The 25,175-nt window shown below is 44.6% G+C and overlaps 1 protein-coding gene across 21 annotated transcripts in view; it reads left to right on the forward strand.

Annotated features, from left to right (window-relative positions):
• The window catches only part of TENM4 (teneurin transmembrane protein 4), a 1,797,006-nt gene that overhangs the window by 1,498,598 nt on the left and 273,233 nt on the right, over positions 1-25,175 (forward strand). For all 21 annotated transcript variants that reach the window (XM_068266709.1, XM_068266713.1, XM_068266710.1 and 18 more), the window contains one exon: positions 17,436-17,606. In XM_068266709.1, the coding sequence (XP_068122810.1) occupies positions 17,436-17,606 (171 nt within the window). The remainder of the gene's footprint in view (positions 1-17,435; positions 17,607-25,175) is intronic.

Raw genomic sequence — 25,175 nt, forward strand, 5'->3', positions numbered from 1 at the left:
CTGGTGAAGTGAATAGAGATCAGCACTGCGAGGTATCTCTGCCCTTGCCTGTAATTATCCCTCATTTGCCAGGCCTGCCGCAAGCTTCACTGGAAGCACAAATCATTATCAATAGGCCAAGGTGGCACAATTACACCTCCGCACAGCCATCCGCGCAGTGCTGAGCCGGCCGCTTCTCCTCTCCGCAGCCAGGTGGGGAGCTGTCTGGCCTTATTTTCCTAATTAAGCTGAATACCCCAATGGGAACGGCCCCTTGCTAATAATACATATACATACAAATTAAATCTTCATTAGCACATCTTTGGGGCTATACAGTAATTGACTTTGCTAAATGAAAGCGCTGTGGCTGATAAATAGGGCAAAGGCAGCGAACTTCTATTGCGGGAGAACGTGGCAAAAACATTGCATGGAAATAAGCTTGTGTGGTTGAAGATGAGCCAAACCCAAACCTAGGAAGAGGATTGAACTTCATCCCAATTAGATGTTGATACTCCCTTTCCCAGGAGAAAGCTTTACCTTTCCTCAAATCAGGGACATTTGTATGGCTGATATTGTGGGGAAACCCCTCCCACAGAGTGTTGTCATGACCATGGCCCTGACAGTTTGCTGTCTGAGAACCTCATTGCATTGTGGGAAGTTAAAGCGGTTTCCAAGTGCCAAGCAAGCAGTACCTCTCTCTGTGCATAGCACTCTCAGAAACAGCCATTTGGGCAAACACTGACTTATTTATAAATGGATATTGGCCTCAATTCACTAAGCTTATCTCCTGTCTTTAATAACTCTTCTAGAGTTGTTACCATGGTGATAAGGCATGTAGTATTCAGGAAACATTTTACCTCTGGCAAACCTAAAGTTAACTCTTCTGTCTTTAAGTTAACTCTCCAATCCTTAAAATAACTACAGAGTTAAAGACAGGTTGTTAATTAACTGCGTGTGAAAATAACTACGGAGGAGGTAAATTAACTACAGATGAGGTAAATTAACTACAGAGGAGGTAAATTAACTCTCTCACTGTGTAAGGTAAGTTTTCTCTTGCCTTATTATCTCCAGCATGATCTTAGTGAATTGAGGCCATTGTCTAAAAAGAAAAATCAGTTTTATGCTTTTATTTTCACTACAGTTCCTCTTAATGCTGGGAATACACGGCTCGATTCTGAGCCATTTAGATGGCTCGATTGATAATTCCCGACATGTCCGATCTCCTGCCCGATCGTTTCTACGCTCGATTCTGCATGGAGGACAATGGGAAAAGAGAAGAAAAACGAGTGGAAGATAAGATAATCGCCTGCGGAATCGAGTGCAAAAACCGATCGGGCACGGAATCGAGCGGCAAAATCGAGCCGTTTATGCCCAGCATTAAAGGCATTTGAAGACTATTAGTTAAAGTGGATCCGAGATAAACTTTTACTCCTTGCATAATTGTGTTCCTTTCATATAGTTAAAAGGGCATTCCTCAAACCAACTCATTTTTTTGTTTTGTTTTAATACTCTAATTCCCTATAAACTAAACAAGCCACGCCCACAGCTCCTTTTGTGTTTTGGCACTCAGACCCATGTAGCAAGGGGTTATGGGAGCTCAGTCTGGGCAGGAGGAGGTTACTAGCCAGAGATTTCAGGGGCAGAGGGGGCTGAATTTACACACAGGCAAGCTAATAGCATCTTCAGCCCTCAGCCTATGACAATGTGACAAACAGAACATGTCTGCCCTCATTCTATCACAGGAATAAATAATCATAAACTATTAAAGCTGTTTGCAGCTAGATTTGCTGTTTAAACTATCTAAACTTTAGATAAGATATATAGACAAGTTACTTGTTATAGTTAGTTTTTCATCTCAGATCCGCTTTAAGTGAATGGTACAGTGGCCAGTTACTTGCCTGGGGGCTTCTCCCAGCCCCCTAAAGTCCTCGTGGTCCCTCACTGTTGTTCCTATGCTGCTCCGTTACTCTACTGTCCCCCTCCGAATGATGCATGTGCAGCCCATTCCTTGTGTTCCCTCCATCACTCTTCCATGGCCGGGAATGTTTTGTGCCTGCACAGGAAGTAAATATTGCAACTGGCTGAGTCGTCCAGCTATCAGAGGGGGGCCAAGCAGAGGAGCAGCGCGGAATGACTGCAGGGGGACCTGGAGGCTGGTAGAAGCTCAAAGTAAGTAACAGGCCACTTTACCATTCACGAAAGACCTGGGTTCAAATCTTGGCTCTTGTTCATCAAGCCAGCATCTATTCAGTAAGGAGTCCTTGGGCAAGACACCGCTACTGCCTATAGAGCGCGCCCTACGGTAGTGGCGGTCTTGCACGATCAGCTCCGTGCCAGAAGAGGAGTGCGGCCCAGATACTTAGGAGGCTCCCGGAACTTCACATTCCTTTTAAGGACAGTACATTTTTTTAAAGTTACAAATGTTGTTATTCATTTCCGCTATCCAACACCTTGAAACTCCCTATTCTTGTTGCTATGGACAACATGGTGTTCCGCCTTGCTTGAGTTCCGAGAAGTGACCTCATCGTCTGCTCATCCCAGGAGAGCGGGTTATCAGGGCTGTCTGTCATTCTCCTACTCTGTGGGTGAAATGACTTCAGCATGAACACACCGAGACGTGAAAACCAGCTCAGCTAAAACCGCAAGTAAATTGCTGGCGAAGATGAGGAATCTCTCATTCCTGGACTCCTCATGTGATCTGGATGCTGGCTCAGGTGATGAGCTCTGATCTGTGGGAGGTTACAGTGTGCTGCCCAGAGAACTTATCTGACAACAGACCTGCATAACACAGAGAGCAATGAGCCATAGTGAGCAAAGTGCAGCCAGCCTGATCCAGCCCATCCATGTCTGCTTTCCACATGTTCCTGGGGGCTCACTCCGCTAAACCTGTGTACATGTATGGGGTAGTTGTTCCCCTAAAATGGCTGCATAGTGTAATGGTTAAGGGCTCTGCCTCCAACACAGGAGACCTGGGTTCAAATCTTCTCTTGTTCATTAAGCCAGCATCTATTCAGTAAGGAGTCCTTGGGCAAGACACTGCTACTGCCTATAGAGCGCGACCTACGGTAGTGGCCGTCTTGCACGATCAGCTCCGTGCCAGAAGAGGAGTGAGGCCCAGATGCTTAGGAGGCTCCCGACAGGTGCCGGCACGAGCGACGGATACCCGAGAAGGCTTTTTCATCTGGGCATCAGCTCAGGTTCACTTTATAGTGAAAAATGTTAAGGAAAAGAACACCATACACCTCCTCCAGCTGTAAGGACCGTGGATGTTTCATAGGCCAAAGTAAGCCTCCAAATCAACCTGCAGCAAAATATAGGATTGTACGAACAGGTGAGTTTTGGGAGTACGTTTGTAGATCTCCAGACTTGGAGCATGATGGGCAGGCTGTGAGAGAGCGTTCCATAGAAAAAGGTAATGCTCATGAGAAATATTGGATGCGGGATTGCGAGGAGATGACCAAGCTAGAGGACAAGAGCGTCTCCTGGGAGGAGTGAAGGATCTGAAGGTTTATTAAGGAAATTTGTAGAGGTGACAACTTATGTAGAGCTTTCTATGTTACTTAAAACTGTACCAATAATGGGCACCTTAATTCTTTCATCCAATGATGTCCGTAGTGGCCGTACAAAAGTTTTAAACCAGCCATGTTGACTTTAGTAGGCCATGAACATCTGGTATGACCATTTGTGTTTATCATTAACACACAGAGTATCAAAGACACTAGAATGATCAGTGTAAACCTTCCTGGATGATGGGAGGGTCATCTCCTCCATGTGGCTATTGCCAGTAATATGCAGCAGATGTTCCCTCTCTGAGGCTTGCTCAATGAAGCCTTTAATTTCACACTCTGTAATTAATTAGTTTGGCTGTTTATTAACCTCACTGGAGGCCTGGGAAAGGCGAGGTAACGGCAGGCCACCAGTGTGTGTTTCTAGCGTTTTGCTGACTCCTCGGAAATCTTGGGGGTCTCTTGTTCCTCGCTGAGCCGGCATTGTCTGTTTCTACCTCCAGCCAATTTATCATGATCATCTTTGTATCGGCTAAACTCCCTCTATTTTATCAGTCTGTCCCAAGAGGCGGCCATTATCTTGACCTTGTGAATTACTGTCTCTGCAGATCTTTTGTCATCTTTAGCGACCTAGCTCATAGTTGTGACTATGTTGCCTTGAGGTCGTGTTTTCCAGTCGGCGATGTCCTTTCCTTACAGAGAACGTAAGAGTCGTTTGAATTTATTTTTGGACTGAAAGGAAAATCTGATCGCACAAAAGGGGAGGCGTGTGCTTTCTCTAAGGATGCTGGGACAAATGCCACTAAACTTCCTGTTTACTGTGACTAAATAATGTTGGGGTACTTATGCTCAATATGGCCTTATTATACTGGGAAGAGCTGCAGAATCCTCTGTCGTTGTTTAACGGGGCTGTTTTTTTTGTTTGTTTTGTTTTGTTTTTTTACAATATAAAAATAATAGGTTGTGGACATTAGACTATGACTATGGTAAGGATTAAATTGTGAACTTCTCTGAGGACAGTCAGTGACATGACTATGTACTCTGTAAAGTGCTGCAGAAGATGTCAGTGCTATATAAATGCATAGTAATATTATGGTAGGGATTGCATTGGTAGCTCCTCTGAGGACAGTCAGTGACATGACTATGTACTCTGTAGAGTGCTGCAGAAGATGTCACTGCTATATAAACACACAATAATAATATGGTAGGACATTAGACTATGACTATGGTGGGGGTTAGGATGTGAGCTCCTCTGAGGACAGTCAGTGACATGACTATGTACTCTATAAAGTGCTGCAGAAGATGTCAGTGCTATATAAATGCATAGTAGTAATATGGTAGGGATCAGATTGTGAGCTCCTCTGAGCACAGTCAGTGACTTGACTATGTACTCTGTAAAGTGCTACAGAAGATGTCACTGCTATATGAACACTGGTATGGCATGGCATTAGAGTATGACTATAGTAGGGATTAGATTGTGAGCTCCTCTGAGGACTGTCAGTGACATTATTATGTACTTTGTAAAATGCTGCAGTAGATGTCAGTACTATATAAATACATAATAATAATAATAATATGGTAGGACTATGGTAGGATTGGATTGGTAGCTCCTCTGTGGACTGTCAGTGACATGACTATGTACTCTGTAGAGTGCTGCAGAAGATGTCACTGCTATATAAATATATCATAATAATATGGTAGGGACGTTAGACTGACTATGGTGGGGGTTAGGATGTGAGCTCCTCTGAGGACAGTCAGTGACATGACTATGTACTCTGTAAAGTGCTGCAGAAGATGTCAGTGCTATATAAATAAGTAATGGTAATATTCTAGGGAGATGGCACAGTGTTTCAACTTATGGACATATTCAGGTGAAGAACGAACTTACAGTCCCTATCTTGCTAACTCGGAGACTACTTGTTCTGTTGTCTGTCCTCACTAATTCTAATAAATTTTTTTTATTTTTACTTGACATAAAGCATTGTTTTTTTTTTAGATGTCTGCGATGGACAGTACACTGAATTTGGCAGCATTATAGCGTCAGTGTGCTGCGCTGCCCATTGTTCCCCAGCCCTGGCAGACTTCAGCAAGCCGGGCTCCTGGTGTCCTGATTAAGGATCCGCAGTGGTATGGGAGGAGGCTGCTGTGAGAAAGTTGTCTAGTGAGATGATAGGTTGTGGAGTAAGTCATCATCACAGTGACTGATCCTGGCACCCCACACACCCTGGGCCAGTGATCCAAGGCTTTGTCCATCTGTCTCTGTCACTTGTACTACCTCCCAGCCTGACCTCTCCCTGACATCACCCTCTCAGTAACCAGAGGAGGATGTGTAGCTTCATCTGCCTTCCCAGGGCCGCCCGCCAGCTCGCTTAGCAGCACATCACACTGGATTATGAATAAACATCTTCTGCTGCATGATAGAGCGAGCTGTAGGCAGGCCGTGGCTCTAATCTGGTGCGTTTCCTTCCAAAGGTGCCCACGCCGCTTACTGCCCCGATATTTCATAACCGGTTCATTTACGGGCACTTTCACCCGCTTACAGACAGTTTATTCTATTTAATTTCTCTCGATAGAAAAGAGAGGTCATAAGATGTCTTTTAAACAGGCCCTGTATTGACACATAAAATTAAAGACAACCCTAATTTGAAAGTAAACCAGTTTAACAGTGATGTAAAAACGCAGAGTTTATATAAGGAACGCTCAGCTTTGCACGATGTAGTTATCATGGAAGTTAATGTCAAAATGGGTAAGACGAAAGCTCTAAGTGACTTTGAATGAGGTATGATTGTCGGTGCAAGAAGAGCTGGTGCTAGTATCTCTAAAACAATGGCTCTTTTAGCCCTCTTTCACACCAAGACATTGCGTTTTAGGGGACGTTAAGGTCGCATAACGTGCCCCTAACGCAACGCATGGTGGTGTTGAATTCAGACGTCAGATTGAGCTGCGTTATGCGGCTCTTGGTGCTATCCTGGGAAGTCTGGATCTTTTCAATGATTCGGATGATTCGAATTGGATCATTGAAAAGATCCGGATCTTTGAACCGAATCTTTAAATCATTTTACTAGCGAAGCAGGAAGCAGGGGTGCAGCAGAGTGAGAGGTGCAGGAGAATAAAGGCTCATTGAGGGTGCTAATGGGGAAGGGAGAAATGCAGCAGGAAGATTGTGCAAAGAAGCTGCAGTTCCTGTTTCTTCCAGACATCCACTGTGAACCGAATCCTTCATTGTGATGATACGGATGATTCGACTCACAAAAAAGATCCGGATCAAAGATTCGAATTGTTCATGATCTGGACAACACTACAGTGCAGTGAATATTAATTAGCCATGTGGCTAGGAACAATAGCGGACTCTCCCCTTACTGAGCATGTGCAAACAGTCTGCTAAAACCACCTATAACGCACAGCATGCTGCACTTTCATAGAACATCCAGCGTTACACTGTAACGCAACGTGGGCACTGTGAACAGCCCATTGATTTTTCATTACTGTGAGTTGGGCTGCGTTACAGGCTGCTCTAACGTGTGCCTGTAACGTCCCACTGTGAAAGCAGCCTTAGGATTTTCCTGCCCAACAGTATCTCGGGTGTTTAGAGAGTAGCAATTGAGAAGAAAAACTCTTTAAATGATGAAGACTATTCTTATAAAAAAAAGGCTGGTGAATGAGAGGTGAAAGGTGAGTAGCACGAATAGTCCGCAGCAGCAAAAGGGCAACAACACGACAGTTTAAAGAGGAACTCCAGTGAAAATAATGTAATAAAAAAAGTGCATCATTTTTACAATAATTATGTATAAATAATTTAGTCAGTGCTTGCTTAGTGTAAAAGCTTTCCTCTCCCTGATTTACATTCTGACATTTATCACATGGTGACATTTTTACTGCTGGCAGGTGATGTCAGTGGAAGGAGATGCTGCTTGCTTTTTTGGCAGTTGGAAACAGCTGTAAACAGCTATTTCCCACAATGCAATGAGGTTCACAGACAGGAAACTGCCAGGACCACGGTCCTCAGAGTTTCTTGTGGGAGGGGTTTCACCACAATATCAGCTATACAGAGCCCCCTGATGATCTGTTTGTGAAAAGGAATAGATTTCTCATGTAAAAGGGGGTATCAGCAACTGATTGGGATGAAGTTCAATTCTTGATTATGGTTTCTCTTTAACCACTTGCCGACCGCTCACTCATACCGCGCGTCGGCAAAGTGGCAGCTGCAGGACCAGCGACGCAGATCTGCGTCGCCGGCTGCAGGCTAATTAATCAGGAAGCAGCCACTTGCGCGAGCGGCTGCTTCCTGTCATTTCACGGCGGGGGGCTCCGTGAATAGCCTGCAGGCCGCCGATCGCGGCTCGCAGGCTAAATGTAAATACAAGCGGAAATAATCCGCTTTGTTTACATTTGTACAACGCTGCTAACAGTAGCAGCGTTGTACCAGATCAGCGATCCCCGGCCAATCAGCGGCTGGGGATCGCTGTCGCATGACAGGCAGGAGCCTGTTAGAGGCTGCACAGGACAGATTCGTTCCTGTGCAGCCTCGGATCTCCGGGGAAGGGAGGGAGGAGAGGGAGAGGGGGAATCCTGCGGTGGAGGGGGCTTTGAGGTGCCCCCCCCCCCCCGCCAGCCACACGCAGGCAGGAGCGATCAGACCTCCCCCAGCACATCATCCCCCTAGTGGGGAAAAAAGGGGGCGATCTGGTCGCTCTGCCTGGTGTTTGATCTGTGCTGGGGGCTGTAGAGCCCACCCAGCACAGATCAGCGAAAACAGCGCTGGTCCTTAAGGGGGGGTAAAGGCTGGGTCATCAAGTGGTTAACCTGCTTCCATGGCCAGCTCATTTCCCTGACCTCAAGCCTATTGAGCATTCGTGGGACGAATTCAAAAGATCACTTCAAAGCTTGGAAACACCACCATCCATTCTGACCCAACTTAGAGCCAGGGCTGTGGAGTCGGAGTCGTGGAGTCGGAGTCGTGGAGTCGGGCAATTTTGGGTGCCTGGAGTCGGAGTCGGGAAAAAATGCACCGACTCCGACTCTGACTCCTAATGAATTTGTAACTGTAATTAAAATAGAAAATATGATAAAATGTTCTATTTCTCAGATGATAGTCATTAAAAATAATGTATATATACAGTATATATACAGTAATAGCTGTGCTTAGTCCACAAAAATGAAATAAACCAATCAAAATGAGTAAACTTGTGCTGCTTCAATAAAGCAGTCCCTGTATTTTTAAGGTCAGATATACATATCTGATTGTGACTGTATATATGATGTGTACACAGGAATCTCTTATATATACTAAATAACATCTATGCTGTAAGAATAAAGCCTGATGTGTAACCGTGATACTAATAGAGATGGTCAATGAGATGGAAATAATTCTGCATTGATGCTGATTTATGCAAATGTATGCACTCCCTTTGCTCATGAAATCAAATAATTTGATATGTTGTTAAAATTTGGTTTGGTGACTACAAATTAAAGGGTACCGGAGACGGATGGAAAGTAAAGTTTTATACATACCTGGGGCTTCCTCCAGCCCCCTTCAGGCTAATCAGTCCCTCGCTGTCCTCCACCACCCGGATCTTCTGCTATGAGTCCTGGTAATTCAGCCAGTCAGCGCTGTCCGGCCAAATGCCGCTCCCACAGCCAGGAACATTCTGCACCTGCGCAATAGTGCTGCACAGGTGTAGTATGCTCCTGGCGGCGGAGTGTGTGCATGCGCACTACGCCCGACTGGCTCAATTACCTGGACTCATAGCAGAAGATCCAGGTGGTGGAGGAGGACAACGAGGGACTGATTAGCCTGAAGGCGGCTGGAGGAAGCCCCAGGTATGTATAAAACTTTAAGTTCATCTTTCTCAGGTTTACTTTGTTACACAGTAGTACTAAACTCTACATATGCACTCCCCACAGAGCTGCAGGGAATACACTGAGAATGCTGTGCACATTGAACACAGAGGTGTTGTCTGTCACCCATAAACCTTGTTCAGATTGTGCATGAAGAATGTGTAATAGAGGAAGAATCTCCTCATTCCACTGCAGAGTACCTGCACATCATTCTTACATGTACCCACAGTTACATTGCCTAGGGCCTGATAGATGTTCTTTGTTCTGGTTTGTACCTTTTACAAGTACTCTTACCAAGGACTAGTTTTAGTCTAAGGGGAATAAATATAGTAGTCTACATATCCTTCTCACTTCAGTTGTCTTGTAAAATTCCTAAGCGTTGGCAGTTAAGAGACGAATTTCATGTTACATACTTTTAATCAACAAAATTGTAATATGCAAATTAGAGGAGTCGTGGAGTCGGAGTCGGTGGAATCCTAAACTGAGGAGTCGGAGTCGGTGGATTTTTGGACCGACTCCACAGCCCTGCTTAGAGCTGCCATTGTGTCAGCATTGGCCAACATTTCTCAGCAGTGGTATCAGCACCTTGAGTCCATGCCTAGAAGAATATCATTTATCACAGGTGGCGACCTCTTTAGTCGTGCCAGGTGATCTGTACGGAATATTTGTTTACGGAGAGCTCTGTGCTCAGAGGCAGCTTGCTTGGCAGTTGGAAAAAGCCGTTATTTCCCACAATGCAACAAGGTTCATTGACCGAGAACTGTCAGGACCTTGAACATGACATCACACTGTGGGAGGGGTTTCACCACAATACCCCCCCCCCCCCCCCCCCCTCCCGATCTATTTGAGAAAAGGTAAAGATTTGTAGGAAAGGGGGTATCGGCTACTGATTGGGATGAAGTTCAACTCTTAGTTAAAGTTCCTCTTTACACAACCTGTGTTTGCTTCACCCCAGCATTGTGCCCGTGAGCCGCATATCTCGGGAGGTAAAACGTTTCTGTGAAGTGAAACAAGTTCTCTGAGAGAGTTTCAGTCACGTTCTGCCTGTATGAGTTCTGCTCTAACATGTATATTTGGAGAGCTGATGAACGGAAATGAGACGTTTGCCACGAAAGCGCTCGGTGTCTGGACCAGCCGCGAAGATCTCCGTGGAGCCTCTGCCTCATTTGCAATTTTCCACGCCGGCGAATCATTCAACAAATAAGCATTTCTCGTTCTTGAAAGAAGCGCTTTCTGTTGTTATCCATATTGTAATTATCCGGCATAGCGAGCGGCGTGCGCACCACCTGCCTCTCCACCGTTACTTGATCTTTGGCGTTCAATTACGTCTGAGGCCGGTGTTTGTTCTTGGGAGCGCTTTGTTCATTTGCAAGACTGATGGTTTAGTCCGAGAGCGTATTATTCACACTGATGTATTTATCTGTTTAACACAAAGCAGTTACCTCGCAGTGCTCAGACCACAAATGAGATTGCATTACAAATCACTCCACGCACCAGAGCTGAAGGTAGTTCTGAGCTTTTTCGCCTTGATTTCTTTTTTACACTTCGCAGGTCGTCATGTTAACTCCTACCATGCCACTGTGTGCACGGGTCCCTTAAAGGACAACTGAAATGAGAAGAATATGGAGACTGCCATATTTCCTTTTCAACAATACCAGTTGCCTGGCAGTCCTGCTCATCTTTCTGGTCAGTAGGGTCTAAATCACACACCTGAAACAAGCAGCTAATCTTGTCAGATTTGACATGTGATCTGCATGCTTGTTCAGGGTCTATGGTTAATGTATTCGAGGCAGAGGATCAGCAGGACAGCCAGGCAATGTGCATTATTTGAAAGGAAGTAAACATGTCAGCCTCCATATCCCTCTCACCTCAGATTCCCAGCTTGGTTCATACTACTTTTTGTTGTTTTTTTGTTTTTCCTTTTTTTTTGGGGGGGGGGGGTGGACAGACCATAATCCATAGAGGACCACTTTAAAGGACCACCATCACAAAACCTAGTCAATTTTAAAATACATACATCCAAAAAGTTTATTTCTCCCAGAGTAAAATATGCCAGTGCCCCCCAACAGACACCCCGACCAAAAAGCAGCCAGATTTCCCTCCTGTGCCCCTGAGCTGGCTGCTGACCCTTCCTCCCAATCACCTCTTTTGGTAGTGCCGTGCCTCATCTGCCCGCCAGCACAGGTGAGAAGCTACTCTGCCATAGACTCTGCAGAGGCCTCAGGGAACACAGTAAAGATGGTAAGAGACATCTGGGAGGCCCCTACAAGCCCTGGGGGGGCCCTGGGGAGATTGCCCCCTTTGCCTCTATGGTAGCGCCTGCCCTGATCGCGCTTTAGTCCTGGTTTATCCATGAAGCTGTATACCGAACAATGGAGTTGATTCACTAATGTTAGCGCTGCGTAACAGTGAGAGTCAGCTGTCACAAGCGCTGTAAAACCAAGTGTGCCTTAATTAGTGTCATTGCACGCTACAAGCCCTATTGGCATTGTAGCGTACGTAATAGGGGAGCAGGCAGTGCTGAATTGCAGCATAGTGAACGCTACCAACATAACGTGGCTCCACTCCTCCCGGCATCATCACCAGCGGGTCCAGTCACATTAAAGGACCTGATCCCTGCACTCTGATTGGCCCAGTAGGTTGTCTGTCATGTGACAACCTATTGGGCCAATCAGATTGCTGATAACTCTCGCTGTTACGCAGCGCTAACATTAGTGAATCAACCCCAGTGCTTCATGTCCCCTTTGTCTGTAGTACCGGCGCTCCGAGTCCCGTCATCGGCACGCCGCCGGAACTTCTCACACTTACGGTTAGTAATGGCAGCCTACCAGCGGAGCTCATCTCACAGTTCCTGGACACGGCGTCAGCGCTGATCATCATTCAGCCGGCAGAATGTGCCAATTAAAACTTCATATAGGCAATCATAATAAATTTCACACCTATTAAAAACTTGGACAGCAGCGATTGCTCTCAATTAAAGGGTTAGAAAAGCCGCATTCTGAGGTTAATTTTAAAGAAATAGGCTGAGCAGTAATTGAATCTAAACTGGCCACATAATTTAATTCTTTTCAAATATATATTCAGTATATAGCTACTGCGCACAGTGGTTAAAGGAGACTGAGGCTGCCATATTTGTTCCAGTTGCCTGGCTTCTGTACTGGTGCTCCGCCTCCGATACTAGAAGTCACTGGCCCAGAATGAGCAGCAGATCACATGCTGTGACCCTGGTGTCACTCCGCTGGCTGCATGCTTGTTGCAGGTGTTACTCATACACAACTATAGCCAAAAGCTCAGCATGACAGCTGAAAGACCGCTGATGTGAAAGACTGACTTTATTTATAGGTGAATGAAGATTGCAGCCTCATTTTCTTTCACTTCAGGTTCCCTTTAACGAAGACCTAAACTGTCACAGGAAACAAGGAAAACACAGCGAAATCCACCCTGTGTATGTCTAGACAGGACAGCCTGTCTAATTCTCCCTTATCTGCAAGCAATCACTAGTGTCATTTGAGCTGTCAGCTCTGTCTGAACTGTGCCACGTTATATGCTAATATCTAAGCACAGGAGATTAACTCTTTCTGTGCTCCCATGAAACCAGGAAGTAGACACTGCAGATTTATTGCAGGAGTTCTGTAAGCTATAACAGAGAAATTTTTTTCTTTAATGGTTTATGCTGATGCTTATCGTTTAGAGCAGCGAGGAAGTTCTGGGTTTAAGGTCTGCTTTAAGTGGCACACACTCTGCAATGCCAGAGTCCAAGTCTAAAATCCAGCATTCCGGATCGATTAAAAAAAAACGTGAAATCTGATCGGATTTTTCAGTCAAATGAAAAAAAAAAACACTACATTTTTACGGGAGATCCAATCATATTTATCGAATTGCCATAAAATCGGATCATTTTATTGTATCGTGTGTGGCCACCTTAAAGGAGTTACGAGGCCAAAAAACAAAAAATAGTGAAGTACCTGCATCATGTTTAAATGCACGGAGGACGCCATCCTCGCCCTCCGTGCAGTTCCGCTGGGTCCCCGCTGAGCAATCGCCCCCCCCCGGGCCGCTCCGGACCCCACACCCAGACTGACATGCTGGGTGTTTTCCTACTGGCCGGCAACACAAGGCTCCATGAAACATTCAGTATTGCCATTCAGTATTGCAGTTCCGCTGGGTCCCCACTGCTCAATCGGGGCGATTGAGCAGTGGGGACCCAGCGGAACTGCAATACTGAATGGCAATACTGAATGTTTCATGGAGCCTTGTGTTGCCGGCCAGTAGGAAAACACCCAGCATGTCAGTTCCCCATCATTAGCTCCATGTCCTCATCGCTTTCTGCTGTTATCAGATATAATTGCCTTCCTTTTATCTCATTCTAAAAGGTCAGCGACTCGAATGTTATCTGCGCAATCAATACAAATCCATAGTAAAATATTAATAGCGATCACATTTGGGTTTAATGAATTCTAACGTCTGCCTAGGTCTCAGCAGAGACGGATCAGTCCTCTATACATTGGCAGGTGGTGGAGGATGCGGGTATCAGTAATTGCTGATCTCTGGGGGATACCTAGGTGTGTGGGATAACTGGCCGTGTGACCTGGATGGAGATAATCAGCAGGACTGTCTGTCATGCCTGGGAATTGGCAGAACTGTGTAGGTTTCTGGACTAGAAAAACACTTTCCTGTGGCTGAGCAAGACAAAGCTTGTTTTGTAAGCTGACACTCATGTGAACACACTGTGACCCTAAATGGAAGAAAAACAGAATAAGAGGATGGTGATCCTTTACCATCCACTCTAGCAACTGTAAGCTAGGTGATGTGGAATTATTATTTTGTCATTGTAAAGATATCGGTGTTCTAGGAGTACATAGCCGCTAAACCAGGCCATAAACTATAGAACATTTTAACCTCTCTGGCAGTATGATTATTTGCGGATTCTATGGCCTAAAAGCGGTGCAATTTTTTCACACGCTTTTAGAACCTGAAACCTCGGGGGGAAAAATCACACCGCGGTGAGATCTGCAGCAGCCTCCGGGTGCCGCTGTAACCCTATCCTGAGGGACCCAGAGCCTCTGAGGACCGTAAGAAGAATGTCCGCAAGCGTCTGGATGCCAGGAGAGGTGAGTTTACTTTAAATTGGACTCCTAAATTAGGGTGAAAACTGTGAGAGTGGAAGGAGGAGCCCTGGTGAAATAAAATCTGCAAAAATAAAAAAAACTTACCTCATGAAAGGAATGGGAAAAATAACATTTTACAAGGCATTTTGCGGGCTTTCCCTGCTTCTTCAGATCAAAAACAAACAAACACTCGGAGAACATACAAGCTGTTGCTTATCTTTTAGAGCAGAGAAGAAATTTTGAGATCAGGTCCACTTTAAATGATCATTTAACTGAGAAGCTTCTGTTCTGAGAAAATTAAGTCCTGCACTGATTAGAAAAAAAAATGGTTGTCTGTTTTAACTAAATTTCATCAATCTAAAGTTGAATTTTGTGAATTGTTTTTTTTTTTTTTTAATTAAACTTTTTTTTTTTTTAAGTGCTAATTAGAATCTTTCACTCTTCTATACATACGGTCTAACTAAAACACCTGTTTGTAAATGGAGGACTGCATGATCCAGACTTAAATTAGCTTTGTGTGGGAGGTAGGAATAGAATGTCAGAAACGATTTCTGGTTTTTGGAAGACAGACGGCATTTTCATACAACGGAGGAGGAAAGTACCTCCTAAACTTTCACCTAACTTTCTGTACTGTACTTCCTGTAGGGGGAGGGGCACCTGTGTCTGAAGCGATCAGCACACTGAGCAGAGTCTCGGCCCCGCCCCTTTTTTTGGAAACAGGTTCCCGCTTTCTTTAAGGGGGCCAGAGACCCGCAGTACCGAAGAGGTAAAAAAAAAAAACAGATGGCAGTCTAAGGGTTAAAACCTTCTTTGTTGTTCTCTTGTATTGTGGAAAAGGTGTGTGTGAAGAGGAAAGGGGGGTAACATTACCTAACCGGCCCTGGTTTTTACCATGTTGCTGGGTGAACTAAGGCAGGAGTTTCTTGGCTTATCAAAGTATAGCTAATTACTAGTTTTTATGTACCAGGGAATCCTTGCCAGACTTCAGTATCTGCATCCCTGGACTATCTTCTTTAGTGTCCGTACTGCGTGGGCTCCACACTGGTCTTCGTTCCAAGGAGTGGAGGAGCTCCGAGCTTTCCTGGCAGCACAATGTGAAGAGACAGCCTGGCCACTGGAGGCGTAGAACAACACATGGCTCCTCCACCAACCATCCCTCCACAGAAAACAGTCCTCCTGTCCTGAGCTGCCCTAGAGGAAGTTGTCACGCTGATTCCCTTTACTTATATCTCTGAGGGGTGTCATTTGTACTGCACAGCCATTTCCCAGAAGAACTATCCGAAGCGGGTTAAAAGGGTGCCTAAAGCCGCGATTAGCAGCTACAAGCGGTAATTTGGGCACCCAGAGGTGCTCAAGGTTTATTGCCACTATTTACCATTTATAGTCGCTTGTAGCCACTATTTACCATTTATAGTCACTTGTAGCCACTATTTAGCCATTTATAGCCACTATGTACCATTTATAGTCACTTGTAGCCACTATTTAGCCATTTATAGCCACTATTTACCATTTATAGTCACTTGTAGCCACTATTTAGCCATTTATAGCCACTATTTACCATTTATAGTCACTTGTAGCCACTATTTATACAGTTATAGCCACTATTTACCATTTATAGTCACTTGTAGCCACTATTTATACAGTTATAGCCACTATTTATCCATTTTAGCCACTACTTACCAATTATAGTCAATTGTAGCCACTATATGCCATTTATAGCCACTATTTACCATTTATAGTCACTTGTAGCCACTGTTTAGCCATTTATAATACCATTTATAGTTGATATTTAGCTGCTTAAAGCTGCTATTTACCGGTTATAGCCGCTAATTGCGGCTTCTAATACTGCCGCCTATTGTGGCAAAAATATTAGAGGTCAAGGTTAGAAGGTGAGGGGGTCTTTAGTGTTCAAAGTGTGTGTTGGTCCTTATGGGTTAAAGTTAGGCATCAGGTTGGAGGAGGCTCAGGTTATGCACCACTGGTGGGAGGGTCTTAGAGTTAGGTATGAGTAGAAGGAGGGTTCCGTGTGAGAGTAGAGTTAGGCCATAGTTAAATATCAGTGAAGATTTCCAAATATTTTACTATCAGAATTAAAGAATACTCGAGGTGACATGATGAGATAGACGTGTATGTACAGTGCCTAGCACACTAATAACTTTCTCTACCTGAAAGAGTTAAACATCAGGTAGGTAAGTGGCAGTTCCTGTTTGAGTTAGGGCTGGTAGTGTACATACATACATAGGTACATACTACAGTGTGACCCTCATTGATAAGACATTACAACTATATAACACTTTCCTAGCAGAAAATGGCTTCTGAGAGCAGGAAAGAGATAGAGTCAGTAGTTAATAGATTTTTGCTCTGGCATACTTCAATAAATGTGTTTGAGCAAAAACAATTAAACAGTAAAAACTTAACAAGTAGATTTAAATCTAAAATAAAAAGTCAATTTTTAAGAGGAGGATAGATACAGTTGTTTATTTCATTACTTTATTTTCACCTCGGGTGTCTTAAGTAGTAGAATATAAGTCATTTGACCAATATACTTCTGGCGGCTATCTTCATCGCCCTTTTTACATTCTTACCTGCGCCTTTTATACATGTACCTGAACTAGCATGCATTAAGAAGGGCAGCCTGTCCTGCTATATTGAGTTACTATTTGCTATATTGAGTTATTATTACTTATTGTGCACAATCATTGATATTTAGTGGGGCTGTTGTGTCGAGACAGCGCAAAAGGAAAAAAAAAAAAAGAGAAAACAATGGACAAGTGAAGCAGTTGTCCAAAGTAACCGGTCAGGCTTTTGCTGGCTTAATTAAGAGTGTTTGTTTTAGCACAGTGGCGACTGAGCCTGGGTATAACCGAGGAGCGTGCTTTGTTGGTTTGGCTCACAGCTCCGTTTTGTGGTGTGTTTACAAAACTAACCTCCATTTTTCTCTGGCGTTAGCGATGATGAATGTCCATCCGAGCGTACCAATGACTCTTCTCATTGCTCACCGCAGCCATGAACCTGTTTGGCCTAAACTGGCACCTGCAGCCGACGGACAGACAGATGTATGAGATCGCAGACGACAAAGCCAGCAGCTGGCCTTTGCCTACGGACGTCACCTTGTACTCTTCTGGGGGGACGGGCTTAGAGTTACCCGAGAGGAAAGGCAAAGGACCCGGAGAAGGTACAGTGCTCTACGTGTTGTGAGTTCCTTGTGCGTCTCGTGTCACATGACTCATGACCCATCACATGACCCCTCACGTGACACATGACCCCTCACACCTGCAATCACTCCATTCATGAATTTGTGCTCATTCACCTTATTCTCACAAACTCTAGTGGAAATAGGCTCATTGTCCTTTCAGTTCCTTTCCTTTCATTGCTTTTGTTTAATGTTTATACTTAGGCTAATTTTCTGTTTGTCTGCATAATTTTTTCTGCTCAGGGTTTTTTTTTTCTTCCTTTTTTGTGACTCCACCCATATATCCATTTAGTTTCTGGATGGCTCATGAGTTAATTCCAGTATTTATATAATAATTCCAGTATTTATATAGTTCTCACAAGGCAGCCACAAGAGCGCAGGGCCGGCCTTAGGTTTCACAGCGCCCTGAGCGTAACCAGATTTTGGTGCCCCCCCCCATTCATCCTCTTTGCGCGCGCACACACACACCCATGTGCAAGATTCACTTTAGTGTATCTAGGCAGATCCCCCCCCTTTAGTGTATATATTAGGCAGATCCCCCCTTAGTGTATATATAATATATACACTAAGGGCGGGATCTGCCTATATATACACTAAAGGGGGATCTGACTACTACATATACAAGACTAGTAACCTATATACACTAAGGGGGAAATCTGTATGTATGTATGTATGTATGTATGTATATATATATATATATATATATATATATATATATATATATATATATATATATATATATATATATATATATATATATATATATATATTAAAGGGGGGATCTGCCTACAAGACTAGTAGCCTATCCCCCACCTTGGTGTTTATTGTAGGCTACTAGTCTTGTAGGCAGATCCCCCCTTTAGTGCCTTTAGTGTGTTTGTGTGTGTATATATATATATATATATATATATATATATATATATATATATATATATATATATATATATATATATATATATATATATATATATATATATATATATAAAAATATATATATATATATATATATGTATATATATATATACACAGATCCCTCCATAGTGTGTATATATAAGCTTAGGCTACTACTAGTTACCCTCTTAGTTAGGCAGCAAATTCCCCCTTACCAAACCCCCCACCCCACCTTCTCCTTATACTAGTACAGTGTAGGTAGCCGGGTTAGGGATGGGATCAAGGAGAGCCTTACTTGGTGAGTGCACGAGAGAGTGCATGCTGAGAGGAGAAGATGGCCAGGTGGTCTCTCACAGAGGAGAGGACACAGTCACACGGCAGGGCAGGGCGGCTGGCATACATTCTGCTGCGCGCTTCAGCTCCCCTGGCTCCATCCATTCTATCACGGGGCCGGGAGCTGGGTGGAGTCTCACACTGACTCCAAGAGGCAGCGCCGCATGGTCTTCGCCCCCATCAACCCCAGCGCGGCACCAGGGGGCGGAGCCAGAGGGGAACATAATCGAAGAAGCCGGAGCCCGCAGCCGCCGCAGCACAAAACAAAAATATGCGGCAGGAGCGCGGCGCCCCCCTGGAAGCCAGCGGCCCGGCGCCCTGTGCGATCGCTCCGGTCGCACAGGCCAAAGGCCGGCCGTGCAAGAGCGCACTCAGTAGGCAGTAGCAGTGTTAGGGAGACTTGCCCAAGAAACTCCTTACTGAATAGGTGCAGCTTACTGAACAGGCAGAGCCGAGATTTGTGTCCGATGCAGAGCCCTTAACCAGTACACTTTTCAGCCACTACTTGTGCAATCCTCTCCTATCTTGTCAGCAGGCCCTGTGTGCAGTCGCAATAGGCTTAAAGTGGACCCAAATTAAAAATACAAGATTTCAGAAATAAAATCTATTTTATAAATTATAATCATAAATAGCAGCCTTTTTTCAGCTGCATGATGACAAATATAAAATCTTTTACCTTTATTGGAGATACCCCTCCCTTCCTTTCAAATTGCCGGGACAGAATCCGGCAAACTGGTGGAGTAGATTGTGTCCAGCAAAGGAGGAATTGCTAATGGCTGCCTCCTGTATAACCCTAGTTATGAAAAGAGAAGGGTGAAAAGCAGGCACTGAAATACTCATAGGCTTGAAGAAGTGTTTAATTATCTTTGTATGTGTCAGAGTAGTGCAACTAAATATTTTGAATTAAAAAAAATGTTTGGTTTGGGTCCGCTTTAACTGTTTTGCCACCCCATACCTGAGTATTGTGAACTTAAAGGAATACACAGGTGACAGGATGAGATAGACTTGGGTATGTACCGTGCCAAGCACACACACATAACTAGGCTGTGTTCCTTTTTTTCTTCCTCTTCTTGAAAAAGTTAAACATCAGGAATGGAAGTAACGTTTCTGTCGGGGTCAGGACTGGGCCAGACTATAGCTTAACCCTCACTCAGTGTTCTTCCCAGGCTCTTTTAGCCAGGTGCCCCACCAAGCTAGTTTTGGTGAGCACCCGGCTGTTAACGGCTCACCTCCTCCTATGCTGAAAGCAGAGTTGCGCACAGAATTCTCTCATCATGCCCCACCCAGCTAATTTTTCATGCCACCCAGCTGGAAAAAATTTCAGGGGAGAACACTGCTCACTGATAAGGTATTACAGCCATAAAACACTTCCCTGGCAGTAAATGGCTTCTGAGAGCAGGAAAGGGATAAAAACGGTCAATAGTTCATAGATTTTAGCTCTGGCATACTTCAATGAATGTGTCATTGAGTAGAGGCAATGAAACAGTAAAAACTTAAGTCGATTTAAATATAAAACTAAACTTTGAGATATCTTAAAAAGTATTTTAGGAGAAGGAGAATAGATACAATTGTTTATCTAATCGGTTTATTTTCACCTCAGAATTTAATACGATAAGTTGTGAAGATGTCATTGTAGCAAAGATAAACTTACTTTGGGAGTGGAAGATTACCTGTAATATTTCACATTTTGGAGCAGCTGTTTCAGTCTAGGATCCCTCCCTCTCTCTCCAGTCGAAACCCCTCTCCAATACCGTTCAATCAAAATCTGAGATAAATGCTGTTGTATTGCTTAAAGAGGCACTGCAGTGGCTAGGGATGGCAATGCTTAGGAAACCTCATGGAAGAAGCATGTGATCAGTTTCATCGGCTGATTTGTAAGGTTTTGCTGTGATGACTTCCTGATTTACCACATAATCATGACTAGCAAATTAAGCCTTACAAATCTATCAGCTGATCACATGCTTCCCCATGACTTCTCCTAAGCATTGCCATCCCTAGTGTAGTAGAATGCAGTAAGTTATTCAGGATACCAACTTTTAAAAGTTCTGTTTCCACTTGTGCCCAGCATGCATTTCCGAGTCGTAAGCCGGCACTTGTTACCGATAGATTCTTGGTGCACCCGCGATCCATCAAATTGTGAAGCTCTGCTGCCCTATGACCTATTTACATGGCCAATCAGTAAAGACACACAAGGGGAGGGGAGAGGGGCAGCTGAATGAGAGACCATGTCTCTTTTCCTTCAGGCTGTTCACAGCAATTTGCCACGCCCGCCGCCGCCACTATGCCACCACTCTCATGTTTCCACTGCAGGTCGCCTCTGACCAGAGGTCTCAGTGCACATCGGGCATATAGCAAGGACCAGTTGGTGGAGGAGGGTGGCCGCTGACAGGGAAACGAGTAAAGGGGGGGGGCCTTTTACTTGGCAACCTGTACTGTGGGGGCACCTGTACTTTGCTACCTATACTAGGGGCACCTGTGCTGACTACCTATACTGGGGGCACCTATGCCTGGCTAACCTATACTAGGGCACCTATTTGAAATGTTGGTAGATTTCTTGGACTCTCCAAATTTCAAAGTAGCTCGTGAGCCGAAAAAGTGTGGGCACCCCTGGCCTAAGCTATGCGAAATTCTCTTCCGGTAGACCAGACATTATTTTCACTGGCTTCACCACTTGTAATAAATTTTAGAATGTAGATCAGAGAGAGAAAAGATTTTGCAAAGGGTGAACACTGACATATATTGTAAAAACAAGCTATTTTATTCATAACATTATTTTCACTACGGTTCCTCTTTAAAGAGAGCCCCAGGTGGGATCATGAAATAAAAAATAAAAAAACTAGGCTACCTGATCCAGGGTGGTTCAGTTCAGGTAGCCTTCAAAACCGCCCATTCTGTGGGCCGCGATGACCCACTTCACTTTTGTGACCTCTGGGTTACGACACTGGAATGAGATATTAATTCTATCATTCACAGCGTGCAGGGAGGCTGGGGAGTGGCAAGGGAGAGAGAGCTGCCCAATGACAGCTCAGGAAACCCTGCAGGAACGCTCCTGGCGGGCGTTTTGAACAGGGAATCCCCCTCCCATATGTTTACCTCTGAGATAGCAACAAATATTGTTATAGCTATAGTGCGGCAGTGAGGGAGCAGAGAGCGGCGGTGAGGGGACACAGAGGAATGTCATGAGGCAGAGAACATGACTTTATGTCCTATCTACCTCCCCCCCAAAAAACACCTCGGGTTCTCTTTAAAGCTTAATTCAAAGACGTTGTTTAACTAGTTAGGCGGGACTTCTTTTATCTAGGTACCCTATAAAAAGCTTGCACTGTATATCTCCATTTTCCTGCTAGAAAATGCGTCACATGACTGCCAATAGAGGACACCTCCTGCACACTGTGACAGCCTGAAGAACTGGGAAGAATTTGCTCGATACGAAAGATGAAAAGTGATTGGTGACAGGGAACCTGAACTGAGTAAAATTATTTAAAATAAACTCATGATGTAGCTGAAAATGAATATTACATAGTTACCTCGCCGTCAGTTCCTCTCAGAAGCTCACCATTTTCTTCTGACAATAATCCCATCCAGTTCTGACAAGATTTTGTCAGCACTGAAATATACCAGTTGATGTAAGTTATATATCAGCAGCTGTCAGTTACAACTGAATGTGCAAGGTAATGTCCATGTTTCCCTATGGCTCAAGTGGGTGATATTACAGTTTAACAGTGTGCTGATCAGGAAGCCATTATGGGGTAATGGCCATTTTCAAAATGGAGGACAGAGAATTCCATCGATCGCAGTGGACAAATGGGACGCAGGAGAGGAGAAAGAGATGGAGGAGGTAAGTATGACCTGTGTATGGTTATTTTGACTTTTTATTTTCAGTTCAGGTTCTCTTTAAATGTTGAGCCTTCCAATTCGTATAAATCAAACCTTTTTTTTTTGTTTTGTTTTTTTTAACTGGCCATTGCCCGCCTCGTCATCTGTTCTGGGAAACAGCAATATTTCGCCCCAGGATTTGTACACGGGGACTGGTTCACAGACGGCCTTCCAGCTTTATATTAAACATGCGAATATGACAGCTTAATCCAAGTAGGAAATAGTCATAATTGTGAATAACTTTCTGGGAATTGCGGCCCGAGGACAATTAGCCAAGCGTCTGCTCTGTATCATCGGCCCGCTCAGTTCCTGAAGTTTTATCCCGACCTGTTATGTTTTATGCTTCCTAATTGCGTTCTGCTTTGATGACCCGCCCTCCTGCTCTGTGTCCTCCATAGATGCGTTCTGATGTTTACCAGCCGGGGGAAAACAATCGCGGTGGAAAACCTCGCGGGCCAATCTCCCGACTCCCATTCTCATTCCCCCAGCCCCCTCTTGTGTGGGGAAAATACAAACTGTAATTACTGTGCAGTTACGTGATTATAATTTAAGCCCACTAAAAGCAACAAATTAGTTAATTGGGTAGGAAGTTGTGATCCTGTCCGAAGCTCATTATACATGCCAACAATGTAAAGATTGTGCAGAGCCTGCAGGGTTTTCCCAGAAGCCCCTGCAGCAAAGCGCTTTTGTTGGTTTGTTTTTATTACCCTTTTTTTTAACTGGTAATTTCTCGGGCGGGAGTCGCAAGGGCTACCGGAGGTTCCGCAAAGCATATGGGCTTTGTTGGAAAGCCATTGCCCGTAAAGTCACCGCCAGTCTAACAAACTACCAGAAGGTGCTTTAAATGTATGCAAATACGTTTGGCCTGCCCCAGATATACAGGGAAATTGTATACAGTTTATAGGGCATTTCTCAAGCCAAATAATTTTTTTGTTTTGTTTTAAAGTGAACCAGAGATGAAGCACCCTCATATTTTACCATGTATATCAGTGGGAACATTAGAGAAAACACCTACCCTGCTCTCTGTTTCATTGTTCACTGCTCAGCCTGCTTCTAATCAACCCTGATAAAATTCCTGACTGAGCATTCAGTCTGGCTTTGCTGGGGAATCATTATATATGAGACTGTCTTTTCTGATGTCTTTTCAAGCCCAAGCCTGCTCCCTTCTGGATCTGCTTTAATGACTCAGCTATAATGATTCCTCAACAAAGCCAGACTGAATGCTCAGTAGGGGATTTTATCAGGGCTGATAACAAGCAGGCTGAGCAGTGAAGGATGAAGCAGAGAGCAGGGTAGGTGTTTTCTCTAATGTTCCCACTGATATATATGGTAAAATACATGAGGGGGCTTCATCTCTGGTTCTCTTTAATACTCGAATTCCCTATAAACTAAACAAGCCTCACCCACAGCTCCTTTTGTGCTTTGGCACTGTAGCAAGGGCTTATGGGAGCTCAGTCTGGGCAGGAGGAGGATACTAGCCACTGATTTTAGAGGCAGAGGGGAGGAGAGGGGACTGAATTTACACACAGACAAGCTGATAGCATCTCCAGTCCTCAGCCTGTGACAATGTGACAAACAGAACATAGCTGCCCTCATTGTATCACAGGAATAAATTATCATAAACTTTTGAAGCTGTTTGCAGCTAGATTTTCTATGTAAAGTATCTAAACTTTAGAGAAGATATCTCGACAAGTTATTTGTTATAGTTAGTTTTTCATCTCAGATCCGCTCTTTCACACACAAGGCTGAAGGGGGTGAATTCACGGCCTGTCAGCAGTTTTTGGAGTGAGGTAGGATACCGGAGTGCCTGGAGGAAACCCACACAGACACGGGAAGAACATACAAACTCTGTGCAGATAGTGCCCTGGCTGGGAGTTGAACCAGAGACCCAGCGCTGCAAAGCAAGGGTGCTACCCACTGCGCCACCATGCTGCCCTTGTTTACTTCATCATGCCACGCAACTTAATAACCTGAGATGGGGGAGGTAAAATAATTCATACTTACCTGGGTCTTCCTTCAGCCGCATGACTACCGCTGCCTCCCCCTGCTGTCCTCCCGGGTGCCTACGCTCACTTGCTGTCAGCCCCAGTGATCTGCCTCCAGTTTTATCAGTCGGGCTCTTCTGCACATATGCGGCCCGGCTACGCATCACTCCCACTGCATTCATGTCGCCCTGGGCCACGCATGTGTAGAAGAGTCTGACACAACTGAAGGCGGATTACCGGGGCTGATAGCAGGTGAACGGAGGCACCCGGGATGATGATGATGAGGGAGGCAACGGTGGTTATAGAACTGGAGGAAGCCCCAGTTAAGTATCAATTTTTACCCCCCCCCCCCCCCCCCCCTCGTCTCAGGTTCTCTTTAAAGAGGAGCTGTCAGCCATACTATCTTAGAAAAAAACCCACATATATAAGTGGATAAATACTTGCGCTACTTACATAACATATGCAT

The sequence above is a fragment of the Hyperolius riggenbachi genome, chromosome 2 (assembly GCF_040937935.1).
Source record: "Hyperolius riggenbachi isolate aHypRig1 chromosome 2, aHypRig1.pri, whole genome shotgun sequence".
NCBI lineage: Eukaryota > Metazoa > Chordata > Amphibia > Anura > Hyperoliidae > Hyperolius > Hyperolius riggenbachi.